We start from the raw sequence: 23,574 nt of genomic DNA, 5'->3' as shown, positions 1-23,574 counted from the left end.
CAGCACTCCGGGTGGAGGGGAAGAAGCACTGGCTGCACGCGCATCATTGCCGGAAGGTCTCTGCAAACCTGACCACGACAGAAAACGTCAGCACCCAAGAAGAGCTCCTGAGCAAAGACCGACCGATATTGGACTGTTATCCCGATACTGAGGCACTCGAACTTGCAAAATTCTCTGATCCCACTGTGCCATCCAGAGAAGGGTATTTCCTGCGTCGAAAGGAGGGAGCTTCGGCTAAGTAGGCCACGGACTAAGTTAAATCTCAGAACGGTGACCTACACACAATCAAGGGTCGCCGGGAGAGAAGCTAAACGAAGTCTGTGGTTCTGCCCACTACCGAGCCCCTTGAAGGTGATGGAAGCGCCAAATAAGAAGATGATGGAAGCGCCAGATAAGAAGATGATGGAAGCAACAGGAAATACCCAGTATAGAAATCCAAAGACTGACAACCTGCACAAATCAAAGACAATTGCACTCTTTATTGTCTTCCTCTTCTGCCTCCTCCTCATGACCTCCTTCTGGATTCTGGAGGAAAGCACACCGGCTCATGAGACATTGCTACCTACTGCACAGCCAACACCCCTGAAAGAGCATCACCTAATCTCTCTGTCGCCTCAGCTCCGAGAAAGGCGCAGGGAATTCTGGAACAATTCCTTCGTGCAACTGTTGCACCAACACAACCTTGCTGCAAATGCTACGAACTGTTGGATCTGCGGGTTGCTCCCGCATGCCACTGGACACTCCATCCCCTTCATCCCTTCACCCTTCTCAGTTCACGGCTCTTGCCTCGCCTGGTTGATCCTCATGCAAGAGAGCCACAGGGACAACGCCACCTCCAGCCGGACAGTGTCACACTTCTACTCTGGGTTCTGGCTGAACAAAACAGGAAAGACCCCAGCTGCCCTGTGTCCTGCGCTCGCAGGCGCCGCCTTCATCAAAGACATTCCAGCCAAAGAACGAGTCGAAGTACAGGTGCTCCACAATCCGGCCAGAACCATCTTCACTCATCTGCAAAAACAAACTACCGCCACTTTAACCGTGGCCTTGTCTGTTATCAACGTCACCGGTCTCGTGTGTCTCGAAGGCCAGGGGACGCAGCTGGTGGGTTACAGCGCCTGCCGAATCACCAGAACATTGGACTCAGCTGAACCCCCTTCTTTTGTTGCTTCTCCAAACATGTACTTTGTGTGTGGCACCAAGGCTTACACCTGGCTCCCGAGAGGTTGGAAGGGCACCTGTTATATTGCCTTCGTTCTTCCACCCACATATGTAGCCCCTGCCAACCATCACCGGCAGAGGCGTGCAGACGACCTTGGACAAGCCGACTCCACCGGAGCACAGTTCCTGGATGCAGCAAAGGGACTTGTTCCTCTGTGGGGTCCAATGGCAAACAGCCGTGCTATCCGACACCTGACCCAGGCCGTAGAAACAACGACCAACATCACGGCTGGCATCCTCGCCAACAACACTGCGGAGCTTCAGGCGTTCCGCCTTGTGACCCTTCAAAATCGACTCGTCCTAGACGTGGTCCTAGCCGACCGAGGAGGAGCATGCCGCATCATCGGATCCAGCTGCTGCACCTACGTGCCAGATAACTCGCCTTCAGTCTACAGAGCCATCGAACACCTCCACAGACTTTCCTCGGAGGTTCACCAAGAACAGGAAGGATGGTCGCTTGGGAGCTGGTTTTGGGACACTTTGAAAAATTGGGGTTGGAAGTTGTTTTCCTTCGTGCTGGTACCTGTTGTGATATTATGTGGGTGTTGCCTAGGTATCCAATGTCTGCCACCTTTGTTCGGCCTTGTTTCTAACTGTGTGTGCCCAAAGACTGTGGACTTCCGAAATGAGCACATGAGCCCCCTCTATGAAGTAGAAATACGTGGCCTTATGGGGATAAATCCGAACTGACAAGTTGGCGAGACATGTTAAAAGGGAGGACTGTGGAATTTTAGTTTGCGATCTGAACATCATCTGCGCCAGCTTGTCACCTATGCACTACGTGCACGGCAGCCATTCTAGGTCACCTATGTACTACGCACACGGCAGCCATTTTAGATATCATGGTCTCCCTGTCCACGATCGATCGCCAGCGTGCCCCTCTGACCCAGCAAGCATCCTCCGCGCACCCTGGCTCCCCCTCCCTCCTCCTTATGAGCATGACCCTTCTGCATGACCCTGTCCTTGGGAGTCACGCCAGCGCCTGACCAACACCTCCTCTCTTCCCATGAATGCCCCTCTGTTGATAAACCTCCCCTCTGCGCTGGATTGTCCACGCAGCATGAATACCCCTCCATTGATGGCCCCTCACCCCGTGTCCGACTGTCCACACAGGTCCGAGGCCACTGCATAAGCCCTGAGATATCATTTACTGACCCTTATTGTATAAGGTCGCTCTCCTTCAAAGGACCCTCTATTGATCCAGGCCTCCCCACCCCCTGTGACATGATCAGGCGCACACATCCTAAGACTCGACGAAACACTCAGCTGCGTGATGACTCTCTCTCTTATCAGCAGGTTGAGGACCTCCATTGTGAAGGTATATGGGGGTGGGATTAACACGAGGATTACGGGGATGTCTTTTTCTTGCCTTACAAAGTTGTGATTGTAATAAAGGAAGGTCACATGCCATAAACCAGTGTATAAGAGGCCAGGCCTCCGAGAGGCTGTTAGAGCACCTCGAGACGATACCTTGTTGTCTGATCTGATGTGTTCTGCTCCGTCGGAATAAACTTCTGTTTCCTGCCTTCTGGTCTCCGGCGCCTGCCTCATTGCTTGGTAAACTTGAATGGTACAAGGGCGGTTAGCGCCGGGCAAATCTTGAGAAAGGTCCTAGCCCTACCTTTTTCTACATGCCGGCTGGCACAATCTGCATGTAGGGCCCGATTTGTGGAGCGAGGCTACAAAGTAGATACCATAGATAATGCCACTAACAGAGCCAATAAGATCGACAGAACTACACTCCTGGGCTCAGGTAGTGTACAAACTAGTTCTGCTCCTGTGAATACTGATGTAGAGACGAGACTAATTATGGCATACAACAAACAGCACAGATGTATCCATAAAATAGTTAAAGACAACTGGTTCTTGGTCTCTTGCGATCCGGTTATCGGATCTTCCATCAATAAAAACCCCAGCATTACCTACCGTAAAGCCCGCTCAATGAAGGACAGTCTAGTGTCTAGCAGCCCTGAAGTGATTTCTGGGTCATGGCTCAATGACAGCAAAGGCTTTTTAAGATGCTCTACTTGTAAAGCCTGTAGACATGGCATTAGCAAGACGGAGGTTACTACCCCTCTTTCGCCCTTTCCAATTAAAATCAAACAAAAGTTAAACTGCAAATCAGAGTTTGCTGTTTACGTTTTGGAGTGCCCATGCGGCCTAAGATATGTAGGCAGCACTAGGCCACAGGTGCATAAGCGTATACTACAGCATCTGCGAGCAATCACACATGCAGATGCAGCTTACCCAGTGGCTAGGCACTTCGAAAGTAATCATGGAAAGGATGCGTCTCTGCTAAGATATTTCGCGATAGATTGTGTTCCTCCCCAAAGGAGAGGCGGTGATAGAGAGTCACTGTTACGGAAACTTGAGACTCGCTATATAATACTTTTAGATACTAAGGCACCGCAAGGCCTTAATATTGGGGAGGACTGCCACACCTATCTCTGAATATCTCTGTGATTCTTGCTATGCATGTCATCCACGAACCCTTTGACCTGAGTTGTTCTTTTCAAACTGCACCTTTTAATGTTGAACTGTGGATCTTACAATCTGTATAAACAACTTGATCCCTTTTTCCCTCCATGACCAATATCAATTTTCAAAATTTTGATTTATTTTACTTTCACGCACTAGGTAGCACTTTATTGCCATCAGTCAATGTTGCACAAACAGCATATTTGCACAATACAATGTTTACATCTCAGGTTTTGGCACTCGCCCACTTGGGCCATATTACATTTTGTGTTGATCCCTCGATAATAGAACAACACAATTAGATTAAATTTTGTAAATGAATTGACTACAATTTTAGTCATATTTTAATATTTATATAACTATTTATTTGGCTTTTAACTTTTATAGCAGTTTTAAAAGTTTCTTATAGCCGTTGCCATATAAATTTCTATGTATTAACATGTATTTTCCTGAGTGTAATAATATTGTGTACGTTTTTATATTGTATGGTATTAACCAAAGATATATGATGATTATTGTGTGACAAATTGTGTTATACGGGCATTTATGCCGTAATGATATACTTGCAAGGTTAGAAACATTGAAAGTATTTTGTCTGTTTCTATCACACGTGATGGCTTTTTGCACTTTAAATGGGTGATCAGCCCTCGTGACTTTGTCATGTGATCAAGGCTATCTCTAGCCGAAACGCGTCATGGTGGACTGGTGCTGGGCTAAAAACTAAAATAAAAATATTTGCACCAATATATGGGTCTTGCTGGTTCCTGTGTTGCTGATCGGCTGAACTGCTGTGTTGGTATATTTTGCGGGAGCACCACGTACCTCATATATATATATATATATATATATATATATATATATATATCGCAACCAGTCCACTTCTCCCAAAACAGAAGGGGCCGACACATGCTCGGTGAGGTGAAGGGACTTTAATTTGCCAGTTCCATCAGCGCACAACATGAATATTTACAGCAGTGAAACGCTGGGCAGACGCGTTTCAGGCATTCGCCTTTCTTCAGTGCCGGTTTCACTTCCGTGCTGAAAATCACACCTGGGGGCCTGATTAAATACACAGTAGTCCACTCCCATTGGAGTTAGATGTAATTCCCACTCCCCATGGTTGCAGAAGGCGCAGGTCCCTGATCCTGTCCTCTCCGGGTTTTGTAGAAGCCGCTGCAGGAACCCATATACAGTGATAAGGCTCCCGAACACCATGTGTTGCCCCACCTTACTAGCCACGGACACAAAACTCGTAGGACAGTTTCATTGGGAGGCATAGATGGTAAGTCTCTTCAACACGCACCTTTTCCCCAGTCCATGTGGGTACCTCTCTCCCCAACAGTAATTATGATCACAGTGGGTGTTCTTTCCTGCCAGGGGGGCGTTGCGCTGTATTTTCAATACTTCACCACAAATTTTCACAAGCTGTTGCGAAGCTACTGAACGAGAGGGCGTGCCGGTACTCGGTGCTTGCAACCCCGTGATAAACATCGCAAGCAGTCCACTTCCCCCAAAACAGAAGGGGCCGACACATGCTCGGTGAGGTGAAGGGACTTTATTTGCCAGTTCCATCAGCGCACAACATGAATATTTACAGCAGTGAAACGGTGGACAGACTCGTTTCAGGCATTCGCCTTTCTTCAGTGCCGGTTTCAGAGGGTAGTCTATTCCAAAGTTTGATAGATATATATATATCTCCATCCAAGTCCACTTTCTCCACAAGTAAGAAAGAGAAGCCACAGTAGGGGAAACCGGGGAGGTTCTTTTATTGATTGATTGATTGATATATATATATATATATAGATAGATAGATAGATAGATAGATAGATAGATAGATAGATAGATAGATATAGATTCGTCACACTGGCTGAAGCAGCCGCCCTAGCTCATAGATTCCAAATGACGAAGGAACAGACCCAGATTAAGTGCTCAATTGAGGTGTTTATTCTCCAGCAAGCCTGCCGCCGCCATGACGCGTTTCGCCTTTTACAAAGCTTGATCACATGTAATATATATATATATATATATATACATATATATATATATATTGACTTACATATTCACAGTGCTTTCTTTTACCGGCTGCACTATAACAACACAGGCAAAATTTCCCGCTGTGCTACTAGGACTACTTTCTGTCACTGCCTTGTCACACACTGGAACTCGGCAGTGAACACATTAGCCAAATGAGATTTCACAACCTAAAATAGTACATTTCCCACCTACTACTTTAACATGCATTTAATGTTATTTAACATGAGCCTGTTATTTTATACGTGCTACAGGAAATTGAAAAAAAGAAAACGCAGCCACGACCCCCCCGCGGGGTGTGCCCCAAAGTTTAAAGACCTCTGTTCTGTAGTGAATCCCAAGGATTTTGCAGTGTGGTTGTAGGTTAAATTCTGTAGGCTGAATAACTGCAAGCCTTTTTTTAACAGGAGGGAGCTTATTTTGGAAGTGAAGAAGGCCAGTTTTGTCTTGTTAGAATTCAACTTCAGCAGGAAGGTAGCTATCCATTCAAATATTTTTGTAATAATTCTTTCCAATTTGTTATATTTGGAGGATTCAACACTGAAATACAGCTGGGCATCGTCAGTGCATTAATGTGTGTGTATATGTTCTTGCTTTGTACCATTTTTCTTAGTTGGTCTGTGTATACGTTGGGTGGGCATTGCGAATTGCGATCTGTTAGTCTGAAATGATTAGCACCATTTTAAGACCAATCCGTCAATGCCCATTCTGGCTGATAGGATGGTCAACATGAATGGTGGCTTGATTAAGGAGTCTGGTGGAGATTCATGTGAGTGAGGGGAAGGGTGAGAGTAGTCCTCTAGCTCTAGAGGTTGGAAGAATGATTGTTAGGGTCTCACCCTTTCTGGTTTGTTGCACTGGTTGGGGTTTCCGTCTAGTTGTTCGTGTATATCCACTGTTGTATCAGCAGTTTGGGTAAGGTGCAACAACGCCAAATTCTGTTTTGGTTGGGTTGAGTTTGAGGTAGGCTGTTGACATTCAGGCTTGAATGGTGGCAAGGCAGTCCCATTGGGTGTTCTGTCTTTTGTTTCACTAGGGTGAGCAAGGACATAGGATGCTGTGCTCTCCACATGAGCTAACCTCAAGTCTGAGCTCTGTGAATGCAGCAGCTTGGTGGATGGAGTGTGGGTGCCTCTTTAGGCCATCTCTTCCTGTCCGCAAGTGCCAGATTGGGGTGGGTAGGGGAGATGTGTGGTGGAGTGGTGTAGATAGGTGTAGGGTAGTTTGGGGTTTGGTGGAGTGGGATATATTGGGGTAGATTGGACTGGAGTCGGGTGAATTGGGGTATATTGTAGTGGAGTCAGGTAGAGTGGAGGGGGGTAGATTGGATAGATTATAGTAGGGTAGAATGGTGTAGGTGCATAGTGGGGTAAATTGGGGTGGAGTAGAGTAGGGTAGATGGGGGAGTGGGTAAGATTAAGATGGGCTAGGGTAAATTGGAGTGGGGTGGAGTAGTGGAGTGGAGTAGATTGTGGTGGAGTGGGGTTGAATGGAGTAGAGTGATGTAGATTGGGAAAGAGTGAAGTGCAGTGCAATGGGTTGGGGTAGATTGCAGTGGAGAGGAGTAGATTTGGATGGAGTGGGGTATATTAGGGTGGAGTGGGTAGATTGGAGTTGGATATATCGGGTGGATTATGGTAAGGTACATTGGAGTGAAGTGGGAAAGCTTTGAGTGGAGTGGGGTAGACTGGTAAGAGATAAATAGAAATTGGGTAGTTTGGAGTGGGATAGATTTGTGTTGAGTTGATTAGAGTGGGGTGGGGTAGATTGAGTTAGGTGGGATTGATTTGATTGGAATAGATTCAGGTAGATTGAAGTACGGGTAGATTGGTTGGGGTAAATTGGAGGAGGATAGTTTGGGGTGCAGTGGGGTAGGGTAGATTGGGGTGGGGAGGATTGTAATGGAGTGGTGTAGATTGGGTGGCATGTCATAGTTTGGCGTGAAGTGGAGTGGGGTAGATTGGCTAGAGTGAAATGGAGTGTGGTAGATTGGAATAGTGGAGTGCGGTGGAGGGAAGTTTTATAGATTGGACTAGAGTCGAGATTGAATTTGAGTCAGATAGATTGGGGAAGAGTGTAGTGTGGTAGATTGGGGTGAAATGGGGTAGATTGAGTGGATTAGAGTAGGGTAAATTAGACTGGGATAAAATGCAGTTGGTTGGGATCGATTGGAGTGGAATGTGGTAGATTAGATTGGATTGGGGTGGAGTGGGGTAGATTGGAGTGGGTTGGATTGGGGTACATTGGAATGGGGTTCATTGGGTACATTGGAGTGGTGTAGACTGGTAGATTGCAGCAGAGTGTGGCAGATTTGAGTGGAGTGGGGCTGATTGGTTTAGATAAGTGGAGTACATTAAAGTGGAATGGAGTGGGGCTGATTGGATCATAGTGGAGTGGATTGAGGTAGATTGGAGTGGGATAAATTGGATTCGAGTAGGGTGGATTAAAGTGGGATGGGGTAATTGGGGTGGATAGAGTTGGGTCGGTAAATTGGGGTGGAGTAGATTAGGTGGTGTAGATTGGGAAAATTGCGGCGAAGTGGAGTGGGGTAGGATAGATTGCAGTATATTGGGGTGAAGTGGGGTAGATTGGAGTGGAGGGACATAGACTGGAGTGGCGTGTTGTGTAATGGAGAGAGTAGCGTTGATTGGAGTGGCTTGGAGTCACATTGCGTGTCGTAGAGTGTCTTAGAGTGGTGGGGCGTAGAGTGGAGTGGCATGTCTCAGAGTGGAGGGGTTTAGAATGGAGTGTTGTGGAATAGAGTGCGATGGAGTGGCATAGTGTGGAGTACACATTGTGTGGTAGCACACTGCCGTTACAGACATTTTCAATTGAAATGACTATTGCAGTTGCACCGAAAAATGGTTTTACTGCAGACAAAACGACAATGTGTGCAAATGTCATCACCTAGAGTATTGATGTGCTTTGATTGTATTCAAATATTTGTTTACTCCTCACTTCAGAAATACAACAAAAAAAGTGCTTCATTTGTACTAATTCTGACATAAACAAAAAGAACAGATGATGGACTGAATGATGAATAAATCAAACCTTCACCCCCAGCAGTTCGGGCTGGACTGTTTCCAAGAGGAGCAGGGCCAAGACTGATTTGCAAATGGCTAGGTCCAAACTGGGGTGACATAGTGCGCACAGAACGATGGATTAAACTCAGATCTCTTGACTGGGGATGAGTGGTTGAAAAGTTTCATCACTCTGTGTCCATCTTGTTGTGTTTGCTAATTCTGATCTATTCTGGAACTGCAGCACAGTTCATATTTATTTTGGTGGGTGCTAAAAAAAATCACCCTACACTATCTCCTCTTAAATGGATACTCAGCAGGATTGTGACATAAATTCTCTCACTTTGAAGTCAGAGAAAGAAACTTAAACGCCTAGCTCCCTTGGAAGAGAGAGGTTGACATTTGACCTCTGTTTTTGAATGTACAGCAAATGTGACAAGATAATAACGAGTTTTAAAGGCCTGTTTACAGAAAGTGAGTTTGAGGAAGAATACAGTAAACAATGTTTGGGCAACGGCAGGGACAAACTCAAGCTGTACCTCCTAAAGCAAATAAATGTTGCAAATAGAAAATCAGAAAATGTGCGTTACAATCCACAAAGCCAATGGTAAGCAACAGGCAGACTGCATTGCTAGGTCAGCTTTCTGAATGTCCCCAAGTTGTCTTTACCAAACCAGACAGCTGCATTGTCTGGTAGGCTTCAACCCAAAAATCATAGTCCAGTTTTGGAGTGATATTCTTCTTTTTCTATAAATATGGCAGGTGTTGCCACTTTAAATGAATAGAAGTTGCTTTCTGTTAACAGGTCGAGCTCATAGGGCAGGAGCCAATGCATTGATTTGCGGTTCTTCTCCGTCTTTACCGCGGTTAAGTGATCACTGCGTCATCTGAGTGTGAACTTACAATGGTTGTGTTATAAAATGCATGTATATTATTTATCAATGTTCATATCAATTGTATGAGAGAGTTTTGTATTAATGGTCAAGCTACTTCACAGTTTTGTTCACTTTCTGCATTTGTTTAATTATTATGTGGAAAATCTTATATTAAGGTTTTAAAATCAAAGTAGTTACACACTGAGCGTGGTTTTGAGACTGGATTTGGGAATAGAGTGGTTGTCATCCAGAATGAAAGCTGCTACACCTTTAAGTTGAGTACAAATCAGCTAGAGGTAAAACAAAAAAATACATTTCCTAACTATTGTACAGGAAATTATAAAGTCTCAATGAATACCTCTGCTCTCGCGCTTAAACCATTTTACAAAAACAATAGAAATATGGATTTTAAAAATGGCCACCTTTTCTTTGTGTTCCACAAATAGGCACCCTTTTGGAAAAGAAAAGTGCTTGCATGTGATAAATTCTTCTGATATTTGTAAAAGTCTCTTTTGGTTTATACTAAATTCTTCACCCAGTATTGAGGAATTAAAATGGACAGGGTGCAGAATACCCCCAGCTTGCAAGTGTATAGTAGGGGTAGCAGACCAAATTCAGGCTGCTTAATTTTGCAGGCACTGTGACACACCTAGACACAAATTGGAACTCATTTTGATCAAATACAATGTAACCCCAAGATGGGAAGTAAGCTAAGCTAGGATATGAATATGGCTACGATGTATGTAATTGTGGAGTTTTTTTAATAAACACTCTGCAAAAGATTACAAAAGAACATTGTCAGAAAGGGCTTGCACTTTAGGTACCTCGATAATAAGTTTTTTAAAGGGAGGCTTCGATCTTAAGTTTTATGTTAGAGTTTGTTACGTTATGTATACTGCATTGAAAAAGGACATGGGAATACTTTGCAGTAAATTTGAACATATTATTGTTACTCGCACATTGACACTTTACATGTCTAGCAGACATGAGGAGAAGGTATTACGTCGCTAAATAACAGATGTTTACTGAGTACCATAGAGATGTGTAACAATAAACATCTGTTATTAAGTGCCAAGATACCCTTGTGTGAACGTGCGCTTTACAAATACATGTTTGCACTTGATTGGGATACCACTGCTTAAAGACAGTGAACCATTTGTGCATAACGTCCCTTACACTTCACATAACTCATGCCTGGGTCCGGAACTCTCTTCTTAGGTTAGACTTTATCAATTCTCAATATGGATGCTTTAAGGATACAATTAATAATGATTAGAATATTATTCCTCCTTCTAAGATATCTGACATTTACGTTAACCCTGATGAAGTCAAGGAGCTGTGCGCCTGTTTGCTGAAACGTGTTGTCTGGCATTTAAAAACCAAAAGGTGGCTGCAACTTTTTTCTGGAGAGAATAGAAGCACTTTAAGATTTTTGTGATTACGCCAACTCATTACTAATGGCCAAATAATTGTGACATTATATTGGTATGCAAACATTTCATGTATATGTTAGGGAATCTCTAGTGTTCCATTTTGGAGACCTTATGGGGGTGGTTTTCTTTTATTTTGTAATACCTATCTTAATTGACTTTATATTTCATAGAAGCATTTATATATAAGGTTGTGTGTAGTTACAGACACTTGTTATAATATCTTTCTTCAATGTATTTTTATTCATTTTGGGGAATTCCAAGTAGAGACAAGTTGGACAGTTTACACATTCACTCCCTGAATCAAGAGTTTTCCTTCACCTTTTTTTCTAATTTCAAGGAATGTATACCTTTCTAGATAAATGTATAGTTCTCTGCTAGATTTCTTTGACCAAATACGAGCATATAGAAATATTTACAAAAATATAAAAAATGTGGCCACCTTTTTATATTCTGTCCTACTAAAACAAAGACCATAGTACATTTAGCACTACATATCTTTTGCTGTTCCATTCTAAAAAAACAATTGTTAAGCATTTTATTGACCTTTTAAAAAACATTTTGTCATTACGGTATATTTTTTTAAATCATGCAAAGAAAATTGCACATAAATGCATTATTCAATTTGTCCTGCTAGATTTGACGTAATATTTTTTAAACAAAATATTTAGACTTGAAAGCGAAGACACCCATGCATAAAATCGTCTTTTTACCGAGTAGGAAGATCTTTAAAGGGTATGAGCCCAGTTATACCTGTCTGTGGAGATGGTACACACTTAGTAAAGAGGTAATTGGTATTAGTAGAAAATACACATACTGACTGAAAATGAACTGGTAAACCAGTTATTTTTCAGCCATGTTAACTGGGGGGAATCTTAAAACGAAAGGTATGGCTGCCATCATGAAGCAAGCCCAAAAACAGGGTCTGGGCTCACTGGCAATAAGGACAAGCCTCACCAGAACTAATTATAAACCAAAAGCGGTACCAATATTGCCACACTACTTATGTTGTGGATCACGGGTGATCGCTCGAATCACTGATTAAAACAGTAATTCTCAAGGAATCTTTTTTCAGAATGAATCAAATCTGTTTTATTTTTTACTTAATGCATATATCAAATCAATATGCACCTTTTTTTCTTTTTCAATAGAAAACATTTGTTTAGTTCCACATAATAGATCACAATAAACACGAATTAAACAAGGGACAAAAAGAATATAGTGTTTTCACAACAAAACTCACGACTTACATTCAACATTCACACCAAACAACACATAATATCTACATACATTTCAATTTTCTTGTACACATATTTACAATGTCACAATTTAAGAAAACAAAGCATTGGAAATCAGCAAGTAAACAATGTTGGTATGTTTCCGAGTTAGTCAAGAGTTCCTAATGCTGGGTAGAAGAGGTCTACGCGTTTCGATGACCCCTGGTTATGGGGAAATCTCATCAGGACCATATGCCTGTGAATGGAGAACGAGATTGGGTCAGGTGGATGGACAAAGCCAAACCTCTCAACGCTACAGTAGGGGGAAACAAAACTAATCCTACCTCTCAGTTGCTGGCTTCACTTTTGTGGTTGTAACTGTGAACAAAAAATGGAGTATCTTTTAGCCTCTAGTACAAACAAAACAGGGGGGCGTTTACACTATCCTCAAGGACACATTCATTCGTGGGTACTCACATAATTTTACGCCTGCTGCGGCTGGACTATTATCTGGAATGAAATTCGGGTGGAAGTGGATATCTAAAGAAGATAAAAAGGACTGGTAAGGGAATTTGTTGCAAGGACTCGTATCGGTAGTCGTTGTGATTTGAAGATGCGACTTAAGTAATAGTGACAGTGAGAGTAACAACCAAAGGAGAGGTGGAAACAAAAGAGGAGCATTTCAACAACAACCAGGACCTTCCTCGGCTCCTTTTTTAGGAAGAGGCCAACCGGTAAATCGAGCGCGCCCACGATGCAATCAGCCATGGGAAATGTCAACACGGAGGCAGAACTACAAGAACTGGTAGTCTCGCCGATCTTCAATCTGTCAAATAGAGCCCTCACCACGTCGGAAACAAGCATTCTAGAAAAAGGTCTTTCCTTTGTCCCCAGGAGACATACCAACTTTGTCAAACTCAAAATGGAGGCCCTCGAATTTTGTCGAAAAATCTAATTAAAATCTTTCTTCGCCCAAACACCAGTGAATTCACCATTAGAGGTTACTGGATTGAAAAGAAAGTCTAATTTTTGCCCACCAGGGAATAAAGTCGCTAAAGAAGTTATTACTTTCGAAAAAACAATCTTATCAGCCATAACCAAAATGGAAGAAGGAAGAAATTGGACAAAATTCAACATCTCACAGGATGAAAAACGTGCTTTAGAAAATCTCAAAAAAGACACTTCAGTAGTAATAAAGCAGGCGGACAAGGGAGGAGCAATTGTCGTATGGGACACAGAAAATTACAAAAAAGAAGTGATGAGCCAACTTAACAACGCCAGGTGCTATAGGAAAATAGGCAAGAACCCCACTACAGAATTGCAACAACAACTTAACCCAATTTTGGAAAAAGGCTTTGCTGAGGGAATAATTGGAAAGAAGGAATTCGAATACCTCAAATGTAATACTCCACGAATACCTTTATTTTACGTCTTACCAAAGATTCACAAAGACGAAAAGAACCCCCCCGGAAGACCAATTGTCTCCGGATGTGAGTCACTATTCGAACCAGTGTCCAAGTTTGTAGATTTTTTCTTGAAACCTTTTATGACAGAAGTGAAATCATTTCTTCGAGATACAACTGATTTTATTAACAAACTTTCAACCATTCCATTCAAACAAAACGAAGACTTTCTAGTAACAATGGATGTATGCTCACTGTATACCCAGATCCCCCAGAGCGATGGTCTGGATGCAATACAGTTTTACTTAGACCAACGACCAAAACCCACCAGAGTACCAACAGAGTTCATTATGCAATTAGCAACACTGGCATTAAAGAAAAACTACTTTAACGGAGAATTCTTCTATCAGACAAGCGGTGTAGCCATGGGGTGCCCTTTCGCACCGGAATTAGCTATACTTTTTATGTCTTTATATGAAGAGAAGTTTGTTTACCAGTCAAATCCATTCAGGGACAAAATTACAAGTTGGAGTCGATATATCGACGATGTTTTTTTGACTTGGAGAGGGACGGAAGATGACTTGAAGGAATTTCATGATTGGCTAAATTCAAGAACGGAGGAAATCAAATTTAGTATCAACTTCTCTAAAGTAAAAATGGCATTCCTCGATGTCGAAGTATATCCGACTGATGAAGGTTTGGTCACGACACTATATAAAAAAATGGCGGACAGAAATAAGGCTTTGCATTTTAATAGCAGTCACCCGCGTAATCTGAGAGAAAATCTTCCATTTGGACAGTACTTGCGGATCAAGAGAAACTGCCATTTCAAAGATGAATACATGCTCCACGCTGCGAACTTGACTGACAATTTAGCACGAAGAGGCTACCCTATCAAACTACTGAGAAGGACAATGAAGAGAGTATGGTGGATCCCTCGAGATACACTACTAATAAATAAGACGAAACCAACTCTAAACAGGATTGTTTTTGTCTCCACATTTTGCCCAAACGCAAATGTTTTCAAAAAAGCAATTTTACAAAATTGGCATCTAGTGGAAAATGTTGACGAGACACTAAAAGAGAAGCCATTATTTGCCTTCAAAAAGGACCAAAGCGTGGCTAATCATGTAGTTCGAGCAGCATTAAAACAGAATATACCAACAATTGGCACTATGCTAGGATTACCACCGATTCAAGGTCACCACAGGTGCGGTTCTTGTATCTGCTGTGCAAGTACAGAAGAAGGAAATCTGTTCCAACATAAACAGATATCCTGGAAACACGACCAATTTACAAATTGTAAATCGAAGTACGTCATATATGGCATCAAATGCCCCTGTGACAAACTTTATATCGGAAAAACAAGTCAGGAGGTGAGATGCCGTATTACCCAGCACAAATCACGAATCAAAAAGAATGTGATAACGGCCCCACTGGTAAATCATTGGATAAACCACAAACACACCGTAGATGACTTAAAATGGACAGTGATTGCGAAAATTGAGAAAGACCCCAGAGGTGGTGACATTGAAGAGAAATTGTCACACAATGAAGCCATGTTGATAGTCAAATTCAATTCAGCAATAAATGGCCTCAATGAACTCTCTGAGCTCTATCGCCTGTAAGATGTCAATAAAGATGAAAATACCGTGATTCGGACTACTGTCTCCCACACAGACTGTGAGCTGGGCTACACACAACCAAGCCCAACAGAAACGCGATCCGTTTCCAAGACAACGGACATCCAAACTACAATCCCCATAACCCTTTGGGAACCAGGAAGTGAGTAAAATCACAAGACGCGAGATCAGGATTACCGACTGGATGGTGCCGGTAACTGGACTTACTAACAGAGACCGAAGAGCGCGGACCCCCCGATTGATTCAGCAGATTCAACTTAAACAGGTAAACCGAAACATCGTGTTAGACTAACATCGCAAGAGAGGCGATCTTTACAAACAAACTGGATACCTGATACCAGCTTCCTTTCCTTTTTCAGGAAACCGGAGCAAGCCGCAACATTGCTTCATGCGGATACAAACACCCGATCACCTTCCGCGCTAATAATAAAAGTAAGTCGCATCTTCAAATCACAACGACTACCGATACGAGTCCTTGCAACAAATTCCCTTACCAGTCCTTTTTATCTTCTTTAGATATCCACTTCCACCCGAATTTCATTCCAGATAATAGTCCAGCCGCAGCAGGCGTAAAATTATGTGAGTACCCACGAATGAATGTGTCCTTCAAGATAGTGTGAACGCCCCCCTGTTTTGTTTGTACTAGAGGCCAAAGATACTCCATTTTTTGTTCACAGTTACAACCACAAAAGTGAAGCCAGCAACTGAGAGGTAGGATTAGTTTTGTTTCCCCCTACTGTAGCGTTGAGAGGTTTGGCTTTGTCCATCCACCTGACCCAATCTCGTTCTCCATTCACAGGCATATGGTCCTGATGAGATTTCCCCATAACCAGGGGTCATCGAAACGCGTAGACCTCTTCTACTCAGCATTAGGAACTCTTGACTAACTCGGAAACATACCAACATTGTTTACTTGCTGATTTCCAATGCTTTGTTTTCTTAAATTGTGACATTGTAAATATTTGTACAAGAAAATTGACATGTATGTAGATATTATGTGTTGTTTGGTATGAATGTTGAATGTAAGTCGTGAGTTTTGTTGTGAAAACACTATATTCTTTTTGTCCCTTGTTTAATTCGTGTTTATTGTGATCTATTATGTGGAACTAAACAAATGTTTTCTATTGAAAAAGAAAAAAAAGGTGCACATTGATTTGATATATGCATTAAGTAAAAAATAAAACAGATTTGATTCATTCTGAAAAAAGATTCCTTGAGAATTACTGTTTTAATCAGTGATTCGAGCGATCACCCGTGATCCACAACATAAGTAGTGTGGCAATATTGGTACCGCTTTTGGTTTATAATCATGAAGCAAGCAACATCAGTGATTATTTGAAAAAATTTGGTTCGACTCAAAGATTTCTGAAGATTTCCTGCTGTAGGTAACTTGACTTTCAGTCATAATGCAAAAAAGTAAATCAAATGTGTAATGATTCAGGGTAGACCCCGAGCAGTGACATCTGTGATTACAAGATGACCACGTGCAGCAAGGAGGTCTGGCTCATACTGCACCACTGCACCAGTCAAATACTTTCTCCGGTATCTGGCGGTCTTGGGAAATACAGACAAGTTCAAAGTGATAGTAGGCGTGAGTATTTTTCTGTGGTGCGGTTGCTTGGGAGTATTTTGAACCTCCGTCAAATCACTACTGACGTGCAAAAACAAAGAATGACTACAGATCCTAGCACTGTTACTGCCCTTAATCACTGATCCAAATGGGAAGGGGTGAGGAGTTTCCTTTCTATAGGCTAGCGTGATTGCTGTGGGGACTCAGTGGTGTTGAACCTGGCTCTGACAAAGCCATGCTGTCTTTGGGTGCGTCGCGGCCCTGTACTGAAGAAGCGAGGTTGGTGCAAATGAACAGAACTGTAAAAATGTAAATTGATACTTGTATAGCGCACTACTCACCCGCAAGGGTCTCAAGGCGCTTGTACGAATACCGCTGTGGAACCCATCCTGGCTTTCCCTGTGAGGCGTCCAATCCTGGGCACCCCCAAGGTGGAGGCCAGGCATCCTTAGCGTTGTGGGGGCCGTTGTGGAGATTAAGCAAGCTATTGCCCAGAGTTGCAGAGTGGGACTTCATGATTGGAATAGGCACCGAGGCGAGAATTATCAGGTCCGTGGAATTTTGAGCCCAAGACCCGCCGAGGAGGGGAATTGAACCCTGGTCCCGGGCTAGACCTCTGCATCAGGGTCAGCCGCTCTAACCATTGAGCCACACTTCTCCACTGCATCACGCACTGGGGTCCCCCTTTGTAGATCTCCCTACACCACGTCTGCTATTCATGTGTAAACATTGTTGATGCCAAGCCTCATAAGGTAAATTCTGTGATCCGTATTGGGTGTGTAACAACATGTTTTTCTGCGATAAGAGTATATCGACGAGGAGGAAGTCAACAATGTTATTACAGGGGTAGGAACTGGTGTCCACGTTAAAGATAGAACCATCACTTATGAACGTGGTGCTTTTTCAGGGTTTGTGCTGTAGCAGGCATTCATGCCTTAACTTTCCTTTACCTTCATTTTTCAGGGATATTCATTGAGTTTATTTGTTTGAATATAATATAATTACTGCTCCTAATTCAAACTATATATATATATCTCCAATGCTAAATCCAATTCAATTGTATTGGATTTAGCAGTGGATCTTGTAGCTGGTTTTCTCCGCCGAGAACGCGCCTCCCTCCACGGGCACTGTTTCCCAAAAGGATATATATATATATATATTTGCCCTTGATAAGAACGCCACACACAGAGGGGGTTGCTGGAGACTTGACAGTTGGAAGGCAGTGCTGGCGTTGCTTTCCTACCCTCCAGGGATTATCAATTTATGTGAAGGGGGAACAGCATTCACTTGGTTAAAGAACACTGAAGTCCGGTCAGCATTATATGGGACTATCTTTACCAGCATGCCTGTGCGCCCACAAGGGCGGGACTTCGCATTTAAATAAATTCAGCTGTTCTTAGACTGTCTGTGTCCTGCTTCATGCCGCCAGTGCTAAAGAGCTCGAGGGAGCTTGTTTCCGGTCCAGGGAAGGCATGACTTGGCAGTTCGGGCTGGACTGTTCCCATGAGGCACAGGGTCAGACTGATTTGCATATAGCCATGTCTGAACTGGGGTGGCAGAGTGGGCTAAAGAAAGGTGATGGATTAAACCCAGATCTTTTGACTGGGTGTGAATATTTGATTGGTTCAGATGCTCCGTCCATTACCACCCCCTTTTGTACCGCTTTTGGCCGCCATAAGTGTGGCAGGGTATGCTCAGACGTGAGTCCCTTGCTCACTTTGCCACTGGATTCAAGCAAGCCGGGCTGAAGACGGCTGGAATGCCAGAAACCGGTCCTCTGAAGCTTTTTTTCGGTCCAGGGAAGGCATGACTTGGCAGTTTGGGCTGGACTGTTCCCATGAGGCACAGGGTCAGACTGATTTGCATATAGCCATATATGAGCTGGGGTGGCAGAGTGGGCTAAAGACCGGTGATGGATTAAACCCAGATCTTTTGACTGGGTGTGAGTGTTTGATTGGTTCAGATGCTCCGTCCATTACCACCCCCTTTTGTACCGCTTGTGCGCCCACAAGGGCGGGACTTCGCATTTAAATAAATTCAGCTGTTCTTACACTGTCTGTGTCCTGCTTCATTCCGCCAGTGATCAAGAGATCGAGGGAGCTCGAAACGCGTATGGCCACAAGGAAGACAAGTAGCCTGCCAACTTGCTGCCGCTTGCGAGGTGATGTGCAGCAACCCCCTCTGTGTGTGGCGTTCTTATTAAGGGCAACTTTGGTTTGGTGTTTAAGCGGTTGGTCCAGCCGCAAGAATGCCCTGACTGTGAATAGCGGTTCCTGTGTGCTCAGAACCACAAGTGCGCGCAGGGCAGAGGGAGCCTCATCTGCTTGGAGACTTGACAGTTGGAAGGCAGTGCTGGCGTTGCTTTCCTACCCTACAGTGATTATCAATTTACGTGGAGGGGGAACAGCATTCACTTGGTTAAAGAACACTTAAGTCCGGTCAGCATTATATGGGACTATCTTTACCAGCATGCCTGTGCGCCCACAAGGGCGGGACTTCGCATTTAAATAAAATCAGCTGGTCTTAAACTGTCTGTGTCCTATTTCATGCCGCCAGTGATCAAGAGCTCGAGGGAGCTCGAAACGCGTATGGCCACAAGGAAGAAAAGTAGCCTGCCAACTTGCTGTTGCTTGCGAGGTGATGTGCAGCAACCCCCTCTGTGTGTGGCGTTCTTATCAACGGCAACTTTGGTTTGATATATAATATTTTTATGTGGCATTGTCTCTTTAAGCACAGATAGTGCTTGTGAGCATCATTTTGATTGATATATCTGTAAAACAGCTTCCTCATTCTATTGTGATATGTTTAATCGAAGTTTTGGTTTGACATTAGCACAAATTGAAAGGTGTTCATTGCTTCATCCAATTAAATTGTGACCTGTATGTTTTTATGAATGTTGTTGACAGATGGGCCCACGAGGGAAGGGGCTTCAACCAGGGCAAGTTTCTTGAAGGTTTTGGATATTTGTCAACATTGGAGTAAATCTTATTTTTGCATCAAATTTAAGTTGTGGCACTTGCAGGTTTCTGTGGGAGGTTTGATTGATGATCCCCCCCCTGTGCAAGAGCGTTTCCAAACCTAGTTTCTACATGGTGTTGATTGTGATTTTTGTAGCCAATAATGTTTGGAACATTTGGGTTGGTTGTAAGAACACTCATGCACAATTACCTGTTTCCTTTCTTCATGAATAATTATCAATAGATATTTATAGACCTGCTCAGCACTGGCGCATGCACACTAGATACTGAGTTTTTACTTACCAACACTAAAATGGCTGGTCAAAAATTCACCAAATCAAAATGACAGAAAGCAGGCATGTAATATCTACTCAACACAAACAAAAAGTGGCAGGGTCAAATTTTGCGCTGAGTCGTTTCAAAATAAAGTGAAGGTTTCTACGACCGCACATTTGTGAACATGTTATGAATTGGAAAATTGCTCAGGATAAAATCTTTCTTACGTAATATGTACTGTTAACATAGAGTATCACATTATAACTTACCTTATTGCTTTATCTTGCCTTCTGTGGCAGGGAAAACGTGGAAGAACTGTCTGACAAGACCAGAGGATGAATTCCCAGAAAGGTAGTGTTGCAAGGATAAGGCAAGTATAGGCACAAGAGGAGGAAATAGTTTGAAAGGTAGCACGAGGAAAGAAAAGAACAAATATTTAATGATGTGTATGCTGAGGAGTGAGGGCCAAGCAAAGACATGGAAAAGAGGTGGAGATATGCGCAGCTTTGAAATTAAACAAACTCAGGAATGGAATCGGTCAGGCATAAGTCAGGAGCAGCAAACACAAATTTAGAAATATAATGTAGAGCAGGGTGTGTGCACACTGGAGTGAGGTGAAAGAAAAGAGTTCACAAATTGTTGTTTGCAGGTAGTAACTATTGCAAGTTAGAACATGAAGAGGTTGTAAATGTAAAAGGGTGTCTGTTTACATTATCTAACCGATCACATCATGCATTGTTTGGCAGTGTGACTATCGGAACAAAAAGCCACATTCGGATGAATGGTCGTTTTATTTTGCTGCCCCAGCATTTTGTTTTCATGTTGCAGAAAGCTGTTGGGTTTCTTCCGATTGTGGGGGTACCATGCGTAATAGTGCTCCTCACACAAATCTGTGTTTTGAGAGTGATTGCTGTTTGAATTCTACTTGCTTCTTGTGCAACATCATTGTCATTAGAAGAATGAGAGATGGGCTTGTCAGGGCGAAACGTGAGAGATTGCTTACCTAGGGATGTGGTAAGCTGCTCACATGGTGGAAAAGAAGAGCACCCTACAGACTCTATACATAATGACAGAGAGGCCCTGTAAGTGTGCCCCATGGAGTCTATCCGCTAAGTCAGGTTTGAGTGGGCTCGGAGTGAGTCCTCAGCGATTGTTTCCCAGCATTCACATTGGTAGATAGCGATAGAGGTTGTCCCGTGCAAGCTTGTGCTACATCTGGAGAATCATAGGATGTTCCATGTAAAGTAAGGCTTTGATGGTATTCTTTCTATTTGTGTTCTAACCAATATGATCCAGAGACTTGTTTTTTATAGAGTTTCTTTGTTTTATCTCGGACCAATTAAGTGTTCTGGTACGCCTTGCACTGTAAAGATGAGGACTGGGTTGAGAGACATTACCTCTGTGGGTGGGAAACTGATTTGCACCTTACACAAGCACCTGTTTCCAGCACTTCAGTACATTGAATGATCTGGACTTGTATTATAGACCGGGCACACGGTGGCTCGGTGCATGAAGTACTCGCTAAGTTTCAACCTGAGCAAGGCCAACTCTGCCTATCAAACATAGATAAACTGAGTACCATTAAGCTGTGCGATAGTACCATCTGAAATTTAGTGTGAATAAAAAATTGCAAAAATGCTTCTTGAAGCATTACAAAAAAGACTCCTTATCGTACAGCACCGCGTTCGTGGTGGTTCATCAAAAACAATTGTGTCAATCAATCAATCAGTGACACTTATAAAGCGCGCTACATACCCGTGGGGTCTCAAGGCGCTGGGGGGGGGGGAGCCGCTACTGCTCGAACAGCCAGGTCTTCAGCTTCTTCCTGAAGCTGAAGCTTCTTCCTGTGTTAGCTTGATAACATGCAACCCATTGCTCCCATTCGGTTATGTGACTGTCTAGCATGAGAACTCATTCCAAATAGAAACTTGATTAGGAGACATAAAAACTATAATACACTAAGGGGTGCATTGCTCAGGGTCGATTGCTTTATTAATGATTGCTCTCTAATTCGCTGAGATGGGGCCTGCACACTGCAGAAGTATCGAGTATCACCCTTATTTTTGGTTTTGAAACGTTCACGAGTATTGCATTAATACGTCTGGCATTACTCACAACCTTCTGATTGTACTAAAGTGTTACCTATAATATACTTATAGGAGCTTTCAGCCAGCCCTCCTCATACATTGGACCGTTTTTGTGTTGTTCACCTTTTTCTTCTCCCCACTACAGCATACCGCAAGGGTGCAGTGGGTCCCTCCCTTCTGTGAATCTATAGCGTTCTGCTCTTCACAAAGAACAACATAAAAAGTATTTCCATGAAGTGCCAGAGACTACTATGCCAATGTGTGCTTTTAAAACCACAAAATATATAATTTTTTATTGTTAGCCAATGGATGTTTTGTCAGATTGATGAGTGCCTGGCAGCGTCCCCAACAATAAAGTTTTGCAAACATCATGACAAACAATTCAAGCATTGATAAACCGAAAAGGCTGGCAGCCAATGCAAGACCAATTGGCTTTGCCAATGCTGGTTTTGTGTCAGACCAAATTTTTTAAAAAAAATTTTATTCCCTCGATTTTTTGTCTTTTTTATGTGATCAGACAAAGATCAAGTACTGTGGCCTTTCCCAGTGATGGGTTTTAATGCAGAATATAAGTGGGGATGGGACACGGTCCTTATGGCCGGTTAGTATGGCTGGTTTGGCTTGGATGCTGACATTATGCCCTACCCTTGTACTTGATAGCTTCTTAATGAATTGTTTTTCTTTTTAACAGATGTTCTATTTTATGATGTTCACTGTCATCCCTTTGGGTTTTCTTGATGCTGAAAGAATAAATAATTCAAACGCTTTTGCTGTCCATTATGGTTTAGCTTTATTGTGGCAAACTTCATGAATTTGAATAAAACTCCTATTTTTTACATTTGTAAAATGTTAACAAAGCATTTTTGGTGGCACCTCATGCAGTGATGTCACAATCTACTGTTCCTCTGTGTTCCCACTTCAGTTGCTCCAGCGTCACAGACGAGGAGAGCTTAATGGAGGCAGAAGGCCTGGTGAGCCAAGAGACCACGGATGAATCTTCTGACGCGTCCTTGCCACCAGACAGTGAAAGCGAAAGTAGAGAGAATGTGACCACCGACTCAGATTCTGACGGGCCCATCCTGTACACAGATGACGATGACGACGACGATGATGATGATGATGGAAGTGCACAAAGTAAGAGATTGTTGGTGGGATAGGGATTCCATTGTCACATAAAAGATCAAAAGGTTAAAGTCCCTGAATAATTACAATGGAGAAATGATTCAATCTTGCTTTTCCAGGCAATCCTTTGCAAAATTACGTAATGTGGAAAAAATGCTGTGGTGCAACAAATCGTCCAAATCATTTTTCTCTGTTTTTACTGCTGTATAATTAAAGTCAGTAAGGAGGTTTTGCTCTAACTATTCCA

The 23,574-nt window shown here is 43.0% G+C and overlaps 1 protein-coding gene across 3 annotated transcripts in view; it reads left to right on the top strand.

Moving 5' to 3' along the window:
- Positions 1-23,574, top strand: part of PHACTR2 (phosphatase and actin regulator 2) — a 553,469-nt gene that overhangs the window by 451,753 nt on the left and 78,142 nt on the right. For all 3 annotated transcript variants that reach the window (XM_086927168.1, XM_086927167.1, XM_086927166.1), the window contains one exon: positions 23,128-23,339. In XM_086927168.1, coding sequence (XP_086783294.1) covers positions 23,128-23,339 — 212 coding nt within the window. The remainder of the gene's footprint in view (positions 1-23,127; positions 23,340-23,574) is intronic.

This window comes from Lissotriton vulgaris, chromosome 6 (assembly GCF_964263255.1).
Source record: "Lissotriton vulgaris chromosome 6, aLisVul1.2, whole genome shotgun sequence".
NCBI classification, from domain to species: domain Eukaryota; kingdom Metazoa; phylum Chordata; class Amphibia; order Caudata; family Salamandridae; genus Lissotriton; species Lissotriton vulgaris.
This window is presented reverse-complemented; position numbering and strand designations above follow the sequence as displayed.